Source organism: Lutra lutra, chromosome 3 (genome assembly GCF_902655055.1).
Source record: "Lutra lutra chromosome 3, mLutLut1.2, whole genome shotgun sequence".
Lineage (NCBI taxonomy): Eukaryota > Metazoa > Chordata > Mammalia > Carnivora > Mustelidae > Lutra > Lutra lutra.
The window spans coordinates 154856603-154870007 of NC_062280.1; the positions used below are offsets into that span (position 1 = coordinate 154856603).

Here is a 13405-nt window from a genome sequence, read left to right on the forward strand (position 1 = left end):
ACCTGGGTCAGCTGGTTAAGCTTCCGACCCTTGGTTTGGGCTCAGTAGCGATATCAGGGCCCTGAGATTGAGCGCAGAGTCTACTTGAGACTCTTCTTCCCTCCACCTGCCTGTGCTTACACACTCTCTCTCAAATAAATAAAATCTTAAAAACAAACTAACTAAAATTGCATATATGTAAATAGGCAGCAGTCAAGTTCAGGCCAAGGCCCCTGACCCCACCTCACACCCAGCACTGTACAAGGCAGAAAGGCTAGAGCAGGCTTCACAACCGTTGATGCCATGGGCCCCCACTGGCAGTCAGAGAGGTGCATGGCTTCTCAAAATCTTAAATGCAGAAAATAAAATATATAGGAGACCTCCCTTTAGAAAGGAGCACACTTAGCTGACAAGATCCAAGCTGCTACCACCCTCAGGATACTCCTTAGCTTCTGAATCCAGGCCACACAATTCCTGGGCAGCCTGAGCCAATGGCTGAGCATGGCAGGAGCACGAGCCCAGGCCCCCAGCGCCTATCCTGGGACTCCCCTAACAGGCATTCTGCACCAGAGCTCCCTCCCAACCACGGTGGCTGAGGATTTGTTCTAGTATATCATGGCTTGAAGTTCTTCTACCCAATCCTGTTTTCCCTACCTTCCATCCTTCATGTGCATTGCCCACAGCACACCCCTCAAAAATCTCCTGTACTCCAACCTCTCTCGGCATCTGCTCTTGGAGGACCCAACTGACAAGAGGCTTCTTTATTAATGTACTGAACAACAAGATCTAGCTGCAGGTCTCACAACTACCCTAATTTTGTAGTAGTGAGGGGTTTTAACACTGTTTTAATATATCTGAAATAATTCTAATGGGATATAAATAAAAGGATATATAAACTTTACAGGTAGAAATGGCATAGGTGTGGATGTGTTTGTTGCCTGTATTTATAACCGAAGGAAAAGCTAAATTTCAATTAGACATTAATGAAAGTAATGATTATTTTTCCTTAGCCATGTTCAAAGACCCCAAGTTAAGAACCCCTGGATTAGAGTATGTCTGACTCAAAAAGAATCACTCTTTTAAGACACAAACACCTAGACAAGCGAGAGCTGTGATAACCAAAGTTTTCCTACCTGGTGTTTCTCCTTAAATGCCCGCAAACCCGTGAATGTTTGTGTTAAATGCACAGAACATGTTACAAATTATAAGCTGTGACTAAATGATTTAACTTTGAGGGACAAAACACACCCAGCTCACCTAAACACAAATATATAATTACCTCAAAATCTAGCTTAGGAAATTCAAGGTTAAAAAAAATTATTTTCATAAAGGGTTTTCTTTACTCCCCTGTTACAGAAGAATTTACTACATTGTTTATTTAGCATCCAATTCCAACAGCACGCAATCCAGCAAGAAGCCTCCCACACCTAGCTCCTTAGGACCCTCCTACCACCACCACTCTCTCCTTGGGCTCCAGCGGTCACGTCAGTTGCAATACTCACGCCATGGGATCTTATTCCATCCAGGCCTGGCAAGTGTGTGTGGAGGTAGGCATGGGGGACAGGGAAGAATGCAGAAGAGGGAGGGGAAAGGGGCAGTGAACAGCCGGATTTATTTAAATTATTTTAAGATTAAAATTGTGCATCCAAAGGATGAGTCTCTATTATATTTTCAGGAGAATAATACTGTACACTAATTATGACTGGGAGTCCTGAGTGCTAGAACATAATGCAGACAAGGCAAAGAAGAGCCACCTGAAATAGGGAAGTGTCCACTGAGCAACCAGAGGGCAACAAGAGATGCCCTGAGTCAACGGGGAGAAGACAGAAGATGTAAGAAATGGAAGAGTAGTCCTGAGGGGAAAAAATGTGTGAGGACAGTAAAATGCAACAACCTTACAATGTTGTCAATAGAGGACAGCAATAGGTGCAAACAACAAGAATTAAAACATCAAGGTGATTTTGTAATCTAGAAGGAACACGGTTTACCCTAGTCTAATACTCATGAAGTGACTCCAGTGAGTCCAGTGCTCCCTACCACATTCCTTTCTCCAATGTTAAAAGGAAAAGAGAGAAGAGGAAAAAAGGCAGGGTGTGGGGGGAGCTTTGTTTGTGAGCGCCTCCCCTCACCATGTGCACGTCCAAGCCTTCTCCCTTTCCGTATGCAACGTTTGCATGATATACAAGTAATATGCCTAGTTACACGGGCCCTTAACCTTCCCGTCACACTATGCCAAAGATAATGCTGTATAACTAAGCATGTAACTGAACCATTCTGGAACCTGAAAGTCGCCTGTGGCTCCAGCTAAACAAACCCACTCTCTTTAGCCTTTTTCTTTAAGTTCTATTTCTTTAAAGCTTTCAGAATACAATTCTGTTTCTTTAGCAACCAACACAAAATACAAATAATTGGTAACAATGAGATACTTCCTAATGGTGAAGAAAGACATTCCTGACCTATACTATCATTTTTTTTTAAGTCTTTAGTTCTTTTCAGATTCAGACGCAGACAAGAACCAAAGGATAAATCCCTAGGGAAATATTTAGTTCTTCACACACTTCCTCCTCAATCTTTCCAAATTAGTGTTTGTCAAATGCCTTTTCAGAAAACGTTAAGATACATTGCACTCATCTCGGTGTCACTTTTTTAACATGCATTCCCAAAATACACGGTTATAAATTATATTATTCATCTTAATGTAGGCTTGTGAGGTAGTTTAGGATTTACTTTTAATACACTTTTGTTCATACAGAGGAATAAATTGTGTTTCAAATACAAAGCAACATCCTGAACACAGCCAAGTCCCTGGGATAATCCATGGTTTACACTCCCCTCCCCAACACTTTGTCCACTGAACTACGATGTCAGAAATCTAAGCTTGATTTGTTTTTAAGTGCATAATCCATTAACTGTTTCCATATGCCATAACTGTTCAGTGGAGAAATTATTTATAAACCAGTTTATTGGCCCTATCTGGCAAATAGGATGCACCTGTTATACAATGTGATTACTTCAGAAAGCTAACAATTGTGGAATCACATTTTTATAATAAATCAGTCTAAGTGAATTAGACTATTCACGTACTTTTATAGAAAGCCCTTTAATCCCTATTAAGTTAACAGTTTGTGAATAATGAAAGTAGTTAATATTAATTTTAGTTGATAAATCCAACACCAATAACCTGTTAGTATACGTTAATCCATTTTCCAACAGCCTGTAAAAATTAGCCAACAGATGCTTCCAATCTGGTAAAAAAATATGCAGGTCATTAGCATTATTTTGATGATACCAAATGTTCAATATATGAATATTGTGATTACATTTCAAAGAGATATATACACAATTTTATTTTATAATCTTGTTAAATTTTAACAGGAGCCCAAGAGAGTAAATCATGGCAGTCCTTTCTGAATCAAAATCAACATTTGTCTTTCATTCCTCATTCTTATGCTTCAACATGACGGAGAACTTGACAGTTTCACAGAGATTGTGAATGCAATATGTGGATGGGCACATGTTTGCCTTTCTCTCTACAGTGCCCCAGTGCCAATCACAAGGCCTAACATAAAATGTACACCCAATAAATATTTGTTGACTTGAACATCAGTAGCCAAATATAAGAAAGAGAAAAGGCAGGAGCAATGAATGAAGAAGAATGAAAAAAAGAGAAATATAGCCAGGAAAAGTGTCTACGTGTTATTTTCAGAAGACTTTAAAATATGGAAAGCTAAGATAGAGCTCGAAAATTTAGGACTGAGAAAGGCAAGGAAACCAAAGTGATACCTGATAGAAAAATAAGGTATAAAAGAGAAAGTGATACAACTGAATCAGGGAAACTTCCTGATTTCACAAGAAAAGGCTGAGAGAATTTCCTTATACTCCTCAAGATAGGGCATAGGCACTTTCCTATTAAAGCAATGTTATAAACATCACAGGAGGTTAGTTTAAAAGACAACATTATTAAAATCTAACGGGTAGGAGCGGGAGAGATGGAGATATAATAAAAAAGAACATGAGTCAGGAGGAAATGTCCAAGCTCACAGCTAGAATACCTTGCTATGTCTACCAGAGCGTGGGTCACAGTGGTATTCTGGGGACTCAGCATTGTTGTGCAGGAGAAAGATCTCAGCAGAGATGTGGTACTGATTAGACAAAGTAACATGAAAGACGGCCCAGCTCAGGGAGTAGTACACCACAGGTGCTTTATGGGTACTATTACGCTACCATAAGGCCCTCTTCCTTTTCCAAGTTTCAGGGGTTTAAAAACCAGTGAAACCCAGTCATCTTAACCTGAAAGACTGTAAAACCCAAAGCAGTGTCTTCCATAATAAAAAATAATAATAAAATAACAATAAGTAATAAAAAAAAATAGAGTATGTGATTAGAACAGATAGAGAGTAAATGATTGAATTCAGTTCTTTTTATTTTCTACCTGTTTCAAATGTTTAGGGAGCACAACTGATTGGCATTTACCTTTTTAAATTCCTGGGATGGAACTTCCACCTTGGTAATCAGAGAAATAGCTCTGGGTTTTTTGTTTAACAAATTTATACCCCCTTTTGCCCACTTCCCCTACCCAGGCCTCGGGCAACCACCAATCTGTTCTCTGTATCCATAGCTTAGTTTGCTTTTATTGTGTGTTGTTCTGAGGTTCTACATAGAAGAGAAATCAGACGGTATTTGTCTTTCTCTGTCTGACTTATTTTCATTTAGTATAAAGCCCTCGAGGCCCATCCATGTTGTCACAAAATGCCCTAGTTCTTTGGCAAAATAATTACTGCAGTGAAAACCAGATAATGGTAGTTCTCTAAAACCGAGTAGAGTCTCCAGTGATGAGAATCCTGTGACCTTCCCTGTTGAGCTGTGCTGTGATCCAAACCAGTGATGAAAAATCAGCCAGTAGACAATGCCTCTATCTTCCCCAACTCCCACAGCTAGGGAGCAGAGCAACTGTAGGGCCACCTTGGACTGAATAATAAGTGACGAGGTTTAATTTTGAATTCTGCGAAAATCAAAAATTGATTCAAAGTAACCTCAGGAGTCACGAGAGATGGGCAAAAAGTTAAGACTTGGACCTAAAGCCTCAGGGGCCAGGTTGTGAATAAAGAGACAAGTAGAGACATGTCCACTCCACCAGCCCTCAGTCTTGTGTAAGCTTTCCAGATACTTTCCTCTGGCCTTCCTTTCTGATCTTTTCTACATAATGGCTATAGGAAATCCTGCTTCTCTGAAAGCAGCAATTTTGTTTTCCACTATAATCTTAAGTACTAGGAATACTAAAAAGTGCTCTTAATTCTCCATGAATAATGTTCTCTAGGAATTATTCTTTAAAATCCAGACCAAAAAGTTGTCACCTTCTCAGCCTGTTCCTGTTGTGACTATGAAATGCTGGCATCGCCCAGGATGACAACCTTGGAAATCTGATCCATGGAAGCATCTTCCACTGTCACAAAAGAAAGAAGGTAGCATCTGAGCTGAGACAATAGAAGTCATGCGTCCCTGACAGCCTCTAAGTCAAATGAGAGACTCCGGGCCAAGGGGACAGCAAGTCCAAAAAAGAGAGGGATGGAAGTACAGGACACTCAGAAAAAGATCATCCTTCCCTCACCTTACACTTCATAACTAACATTAGATTCAGCAAATACATTGTTTTTTTTTTTTCAACCTTGAATCTCAAGGCTAAAGTTAGATGACTTAAGAATTTTTTAAAGGTCCAATTATTTCATTTAGGGCTAGCACTACAGCTAAATTAAAGACATGCTAACAAGTTTCCCTTTTGAGCCTCATTAATTAAGAAAGTAATCAGAGTAAAGAGAAAAAAAAAGAGAGACAGTAGCTGGATGGCAGTATTACTTAAATAGCTTTAAGGTACCACCATTTGTACCTACTAGGGAAGCGAAGGGAAAACTAATCAATTCCAGATTATGGAATCTGAAATTCTGAAGTGTTTTACATGTAAATACACATTTTAACTGCCATATATTTTCCTTGATTGCCTGAAGAGTGCACTAATCTTATTCAAAGAAAATGTTCATTCTCCATAATCAAAAGGTAAAATTAAGATCTGCTTACTTCACAAGTTTTCCTAGGATAAGCTTGCTGAGAAAATTCCTACTGTTTTCAAAGATCAAAATGCATCAGTTTTACTATTTTGAACAAGGACAGTGCCCAAAAATATCTGCTGAAGGCTTTGGGTTTATCCAAAATTCTGGGAAACCACCTTCATTCACAATTACCTTTTAGAGTTTTTAACTTACAACTACTTTTTAGAAAGAGATTCTAATTTATAGTTCTATTTTACAAGCATTTCAAAGGAATGCAATTTTTTTTTAGTATCTGTCAATATCCTTTCATTGCCGTGATTGTCAAGTTAAATCAGATACATAGCATAGTGCCTATCACTTAGTAGGTATCTTTTTTTTTTAAGATTTTGTTTGAGAGAGAGAGACAGAGGGCACAAATGGGGTGGAGGAGTGGCAGAGTGAGAGGGAGAAGCAAGCAAGCTCCCCACTGAGCAGGGACCCCCCGCCCAAAAACATGGGGCTCAATCCCAGGACCCCAAGATCATGACCTGTGCCAAAGGCAGATGTTTAATTGACTGGGCCACCCAGGTGCCCCCACAGTAGGTATTTTAAGAAGTTAATTCTTCCCTGTCTATAGCAAGCCTTCCCATCTCCAGATGGAATAGAGTCTCTCTTCTCCAGCTCTCTGTGCTCAGTGAGCCCAGGGTCATAAGTGGCATAGTTTATGGTGAAAAAGATTCCTTTCTGAAAATTAAAAGGTAATCACTGATCTAAGTACCTTGAACATAGACCTAAAATGTAAGCATTACATAATTTAAAAATTAACTTAATAGCTTAAGTGCGTATCAGCTCTGAAACATGTGGTGGAAATCCAATGTTCAGACAAGAATAATGTTTGAGTTATTTCAAAACAAAACAAAAATCACACCAAACAAGTAAAAGCTATCACAAAAAATAACTGGAAATGAATGCTATTACTTTTAATGAAAAGATCATATAACCTACTCATATCCTTGTTTTTTAAGTTAACTTTCAAGGTATTCTATAAATTTGTTATTTCTGTCCCATGTGATTCATAATAATTATTGTGACCATCATTCTAATATTAAAGGGTGGTAAAATTCTGACTAGAAAAAATGTTCACATTTTGTTTGTTTTTCTATGCCCCACTGACTAAAAGGGATTCTCATGCCGAAATTCTCCATGAAAACATCCTCCTTTTCAAAAGTCCAATTCATAACATCTTCAAAATAGATATTATACTGAAAATTTGACAAAGTTCAGTATTAAACGTTTGCGTTTTAAAGATTTCTCATTCAGTAATCCGAATAACAAAATTTGTATTTTAAACATTTCTGTTCATTAGATAATTTATTTAACCATAAGTGAAGGAAAAATATCTCTAAGACTCTTAAAATAATGTTTTCTAGAAGTTAATGTATAAAAATTGGCAACATTAATATACTAAAATTAACAAGTAAGCATGATGTTCAACTTACCTTTTTGTTGGCAACAAAATGTATTCTCAAGTTTACAAAGCAAATCCACATTTTCATACTTATTTTCATTTACTTTTATCCAGAAACAGTCTTCAGTCATTTCGTGAGGTCTGATCTGCAATCAGAGAGACGGATTCATAAATAGTTGGGTGTTTCATCTGTCCCAGCTCAATCAGTATGTTCAGACCCAGGGTCCCATAGCTGCCAGCAGATGTTTATGAAGTAATCCCTGTAATATTTTTCCCCAAAGTGTGTTCAATAAAATCCAAGCTCCTCAAGAAGCTAACATTTTATTAAGGGGGAAAAAAAAAGTTCCACTGTCACATAGTTGAGGGTTTGAAGCAGAGTGAAATAAAATTTGTTTCTTCTTAATTATACCTCTCAGAGTCTTTGATATGCTTGTGTGCACAGCAACAATTCAAGTGCAGGATACATTACACATCCCCTTCCAAGGCTGTGTGACCAAGAAACCATCTTTCTGCAGGATTCAGAATTTCTGTGTCCTGGTTAAATGAATATTAACTTCGACAACTAGTGTTGGTTTTTCCAACAGCTACCAACACAAAAAAGTTCCAAAGAACATTAACGTTCTTTGTACTTTTGAGAAACACTTCATAATGGGCTCAATGGTAATGTTGAATTACCAATTTGATGATGAATCAAATCCCATTTAACAATTATTAACTCTTACCAAATTTCTAAACTAGAAAGCCTTAGTAGAGAGAAAAGGGCTTTGCCTCAACACTTTTGTTTAATTCAAATAATGCCTGTCTATTTAATGTCACCGTGGTTAGAATTTCCACTAGAAATTAAATACAAGCAAATATAAAATTAAATTTTAATGTAGGTGATAGTGTATTTTTCTTCCATTTAGTTCTGTTTTACCTTTAACCAATTCAATCTTCTCATGTTGGTTTCAGGTTTAAATTCTTTCTTTGGTTTTAATCCAAATGGTAGGGTTGGTGGAGGAGGAGAATTTCGCCCATTGAGAAATCCCAGGGGAGGTGGTGGGGGCACAGGACCACCAAAGGGCATTGGCATTCCTGGAAGTGGAGGAGGAGGTGGTGGAGGGGGTGGAGGCAGCCCGCCTCCACAGAAGGGCAGTGGCGGGGGAGGAGCCAGTGCTGGGGGGCCAGCTCCATTTTCTTTGGACAGCGGCGAAGCGTTATTTGTACCAGATGGCAAGGCACCAAACTAGAGGAGAAGAAGAAACAGGAAACATGACTAAAATCATCTACAATGCATGTAAAGGTACACTTTCCTCAAAAATTATTATTTAAATCAAAGATGATTCACTATCAGCAATTTCACATGGGTTAACCAAAAACAAACAAACAAAAAAAAAAACACAAAACAAAACAAAATTCTAACCAAATTGGATTCCCCCCCCAATTAAAGAATTTCACTTTTGTTTTCATAAAACTGTAACTGCCAGAAATATTATTTCCTATTTTGATTGTTATGGCCATCTAGGAAGAGATGTCCAAGAAGGATGGGTATACAAGTCTAGAAGATTTGAAAATCAGCAGTTTCTAGGTGATAGTTCAAGTCATGAGCGTAGCTAAGTTCACTCAGTATGAACAGAGCATATAACATAAAGAAAAGTCTATGTACGGAATTCTATAGAATACTAGCATTTAAATGAGAAGTTAAACAACAAAAAGATCAGAGTGTCTATAATAGTACTGTTAGATCATCATGTCTTTACCTTGAGAGAAAAAAAAAAAATCTGAAATTCCTAAGTAGGACCTGCAGGGGGCACATCATGGTCCTCGTGAACTGGCTTTCACATACAATTCCAAGTAGATGCCAACCTCACAGCGAATTCTGGGCCCTGGCACATGCTATTCCTTCTGCCTGGAACTTGAGTCTTGGCACATGGCTCACTTCCCGCCGAACCTTTCAATCTTAGCTAGCACATTCTTTCCTCAGGAAAGCCTGCTCTGACCACTCCTCTTACACTGAGAGCACTTTGTGCTTCTCTTGGATTGCACTGGATCATGAGCATTTATCTCTTTGAAAGATTATAACTTCCATGAGGGAAGTGACGAAGTCTACAGAATTTACTACTCTTTCTCCAGCAATGAAAGTGGCAACAGGCAAATGACAGCCAGTGAAGAAATTTGTGTAGAATGAATGAATGAATGAAAAGTGAGAGAAAAAGCAGACAAGTACAGGTTCATGAGTCACATGAGGAGGGGGGTGCTGGTTTATAGTGTCCAATGTCACAGAGAAGCAATGCAAAATCAGGAGTGAAAAAGAGCTAAATATGGTCACTGGCCACTTTTGTCCTTTTGTCTCCATGCCATGGTAAGAATAAATGTCTTTTAATTATTATAAAGATGAGAATTGATAATTTTTTGTGATAGGATTATTTTCCTATAATTACTTCAGTTCTGAGATACACACACACACACATACACAAAAACACCTTGCAAATGGTGGCATTTAATAAATGTTAATAAATCATTTTAAAAGTTTCATGGCACAATTATGGAAAAACAGATCATGTATAAAAGCCTGAAACTGACATCTGAGATCAGCACAAAGAAAAAGTGTTATAAAAGAAACTGAAACCAAAAATCAAAGCATATATCTTAACAAAAACATTAACTACACAGTAGAATGAATCCAGCATTATGCTGCTTTGCTGTTAGAATGGATAGTACTGCACTCTGAATGTTAAGTATGTATGTTATATTCACACTCAATATGCATTTTATAATTAACTAGAAATGTCTTAAAGATATGGTTGGATTTCTGCTCCATATTAGCTCATTTGATGAGTACAGTTGACTTAAATGTATCATTCGGGAGGTCAGATTATCCTGTGATTAACCTGCTCACCGCCATATCCCCAGCACCTGATACTAGTTGGTTGTTAAGAGAATAAAGGAATAAAATCATAAAAAACAGAATATGTCTTATTCATACCTTTCATAATTAAAATGGCTTTGAACACAGAGAAGAATCTTAAGACAAATGAATGGATTTCATGAGAAACACACACCAATCAAAAAAAAAATTCCTATTGTTCTTCAAAAATTAATATGGTAGCCGATACTAAGTGTCTAATTCCAGGCTTGCTTCTGATGTACAAAACTAGTCATCCTTATCCACATTTTTAAATAACATAGAAGATTCCTGGGCTTAATCTCAGTTGTAAAATAAATTCATTCCCTTATTTATATAAAACACAAGCAGCAATAATATATCCAACTTGGAGGCTATTTTCTTTTTTCAATCAACAGGGATTCTTTAGATTGGATTTACAAGTAATCCTTCAACTAGAAGAAATTAAAAAGTTTTTTTAAATTTCTATTAGCCCAGACCAAGAGAAGCTGCACATAAATATCTCAGCCCCTGCCTATAACTCAATCTGAAATATAAAACACAATCAAATGTTTCTTTTAGTGTGAGAGACAAGGAGCCACATGGGAAAGATGAAAAGTTTCAATAAGTTGTACTTCCTTCTTGCACACTAAAGAAAGATCAGTGAGAGTCATATTCTTATAGAAAAGAGGTTTTTTCCCTTAAAAGTGGACACTTAACATTGAACTATGTCTTCGGGTACCTTCTTACAATCTCCGTAACAAAACTATCCACTAAGTATTTAAAAGAAAACAAAATAGCCAATAATATGGGAAATAGTAACCCGATATAGGAAATGGTACATCTGAGACTATTTTGACACAACCATAAATTCGGATGAAAGAAAATGAGCCAAAACTATACATACTGCTCATCATCCTATATGTAAATCTGCATGAAGAAATTTAGCTATGAATATTCTACTCCTTACTGTCATCCATTTACAACATGCAGATGATATATTTCTTGCTATCTAAATGTTTTATGTGTGGAGGGTGTATGTGAGCTATCTGCTTCATAATCCAGATTTGCTCTCTTTTTTGTCATGTTTTAAATCTGTTTACTTTTGGAAATTGAAAAATTATCAGAAAATGTTCTCACTCAGCTAGAGGTTATCTTTCACTGCAAGGTACCCATAGGCTGAAGGTTTTGAAAAATAAATAGCTTGAGCAATAATTTCCTGTAGTGGGATAAAGAACAGTGATGAATGACAAATCGAAGAGTAAAATACTTTCTTACCCTTTATGGTTACATATAAAACACGTGACATTAAGAACAAAACCCAAATGAAACATAAGGAAACAGATTAATTAGTAAATTTCTTAAAAATGCAAGTAGAAAAAAAAGGGGGCAAAGTCATTTTTTTAAAAATTTACAGAATAGAAATACATAGAAACAATACCATGAAAACATACTAGTAAAATTAAAGTTGAAACATTTTGAGCTATGAAGATATGACATGACCTTTTTTTCCCTGGTAAGCTTTCAATACCCAAATTCAATCAAGAAAGATGGTATTTTACCTGTGACTTAAAAGCTTGTAACTCTGCTTGAAGTTCATTAATCTCTGCTTCTTTTTTCTGCAATTGGGCCTGAGTTTCTTGGTGGTCAGTAAACTCTTTTTCAAACTGCAGAGGAGGGAGGAGAAAAAAAAAAAAAAAAAAAACAGGAGACAGAAAGGGGTCATTGAAAAGCACTATTCTTCATAGAAAAATATGACTGTAATGATCTGTCAGCAGAACACAAACTTTTTATGAAAAGAATGGCAGATTTTGCTAAGTCACCCAAAGTCTTTTTCTAGGTCTCTCCAGGTCCCACCAAAAATCATTCAAGTTGCAAGAGAGCAGACAAAGCCAAAGATGGAGTCTGTGACCTTCTCCTCTCATCAGAGCAAAGTGGCTCAGAGGTATCTTCAACACTGACATTTTTCTTAAAAGTCCCTAAATATCATTGTAACTTTGTGTACAATAATAGAGAGCAAAGCACTATACTGAGTTCCATGACCCCTACCTGCAAAAACTTCTACTTAAAATTTATGGGAAGCTTATCAATAGGAATTAAAAGAATTCCATTTTAATATTATTTATAATTAAAGGACTCCATTTTGTAAACATGTCACTTTTTCTTACACCATCATGAAAGCTAAGGGCCCTGATGTAGTTCTAACCCCTCAATGGTAATTTAAGAGAATAAAATCTGTGTTATTTACCATTAATCTTTGGGAGATTAATCTTTGAGAGATTAATGGTAAATTAATCTTTCAAAGACTCTGGTACAATACCTTGTGGAAGGAAGGCAAACAGTAAAATTTGGTGAATCCAGTGAGTTTCTAATTTATATAGCCCCTCATCACAAATTCCCATCTTGCATTCAAATAGCTTCACCCTACCATTGTCATGACTAAAAACCTCTCCTAGCAGAAGGGAATTTCATTAGGGTAGTGTCTCACAACCAGGAACATTTATTTGACTCTTTTAAAAAGAAAAAAAAAAAATCAAAAAAATATACAACTACTTCCCAAATATAGACTTTAGACTTTAAAATTCAGTCAAACCTCAATTCACACACCAAAAAAATATATATATAAAAATCAACAGTTTACAAAAGGCACTTAAAAATTTATGAATCTTATTTTGTCCTGAACTCAGAGAAGTGGTTAACTAGTCCCTCATCATACAGCCAGTAAGTAAAGAGGAAAATAAAAGCCAGATTTTGTCTTCTAACCCTGAGTTTAGATGAAAACACACCACTTTCCTACAACTTACATTTAGATAAAGTTTCATAGTTTGTTTTTTAAGATAGATTTTATTTTTCAGAACTCCTTTAGGTTTACAACAAAATTAGGCAAAAGTTCCAAAGATTTTTCATACACCCACCTCCACATAAGTGTTTCCTCCCCCCATACCCCCATATTTTAGTGTAAGCAAATTTGTCCCCATATTCATTCTCTGTGTGCCAGTGTGTTCCATTACAACACACTGTTCTGGTTCTCCTACTAACTCCTTGACTGTTCCTACCAATTCTTTCATAGTT

General features: G+C 36.9%; 1 protein-coding gene across 6 annotated transcripts in view; it reads right to left on the reverse strand.

Annotated features, from left to right (window-relative positions):
* Nucleotides 1-13405, reverse strand: part of DIAPH3 (diaphanous related formin 3) — a 510449-nt gene that overhangs the window by 307319 nt on the left and 189725 nt on the right. For all 6 annotated transcript variants that reach the window (XM_047720091.1, XM_047720089.1, XM_047720090.1 and 3 more), the window contains 3 exons: nt 11896-12000; nt 8387-8695; nt 7502-7616 (listed from right to left, as the gene is read on the reverse strand). In XM_047720091.1, the coding sequence (XP_047576047.1) occupies nt 7502-7616; nt 8387-8695; nt 11896-12000 (529 nt within the window). The remainder of the gene's footprint in view (nt 1-7501; nt 7617-8386; nt 8696-11895; nt 12001-13405) is intronic.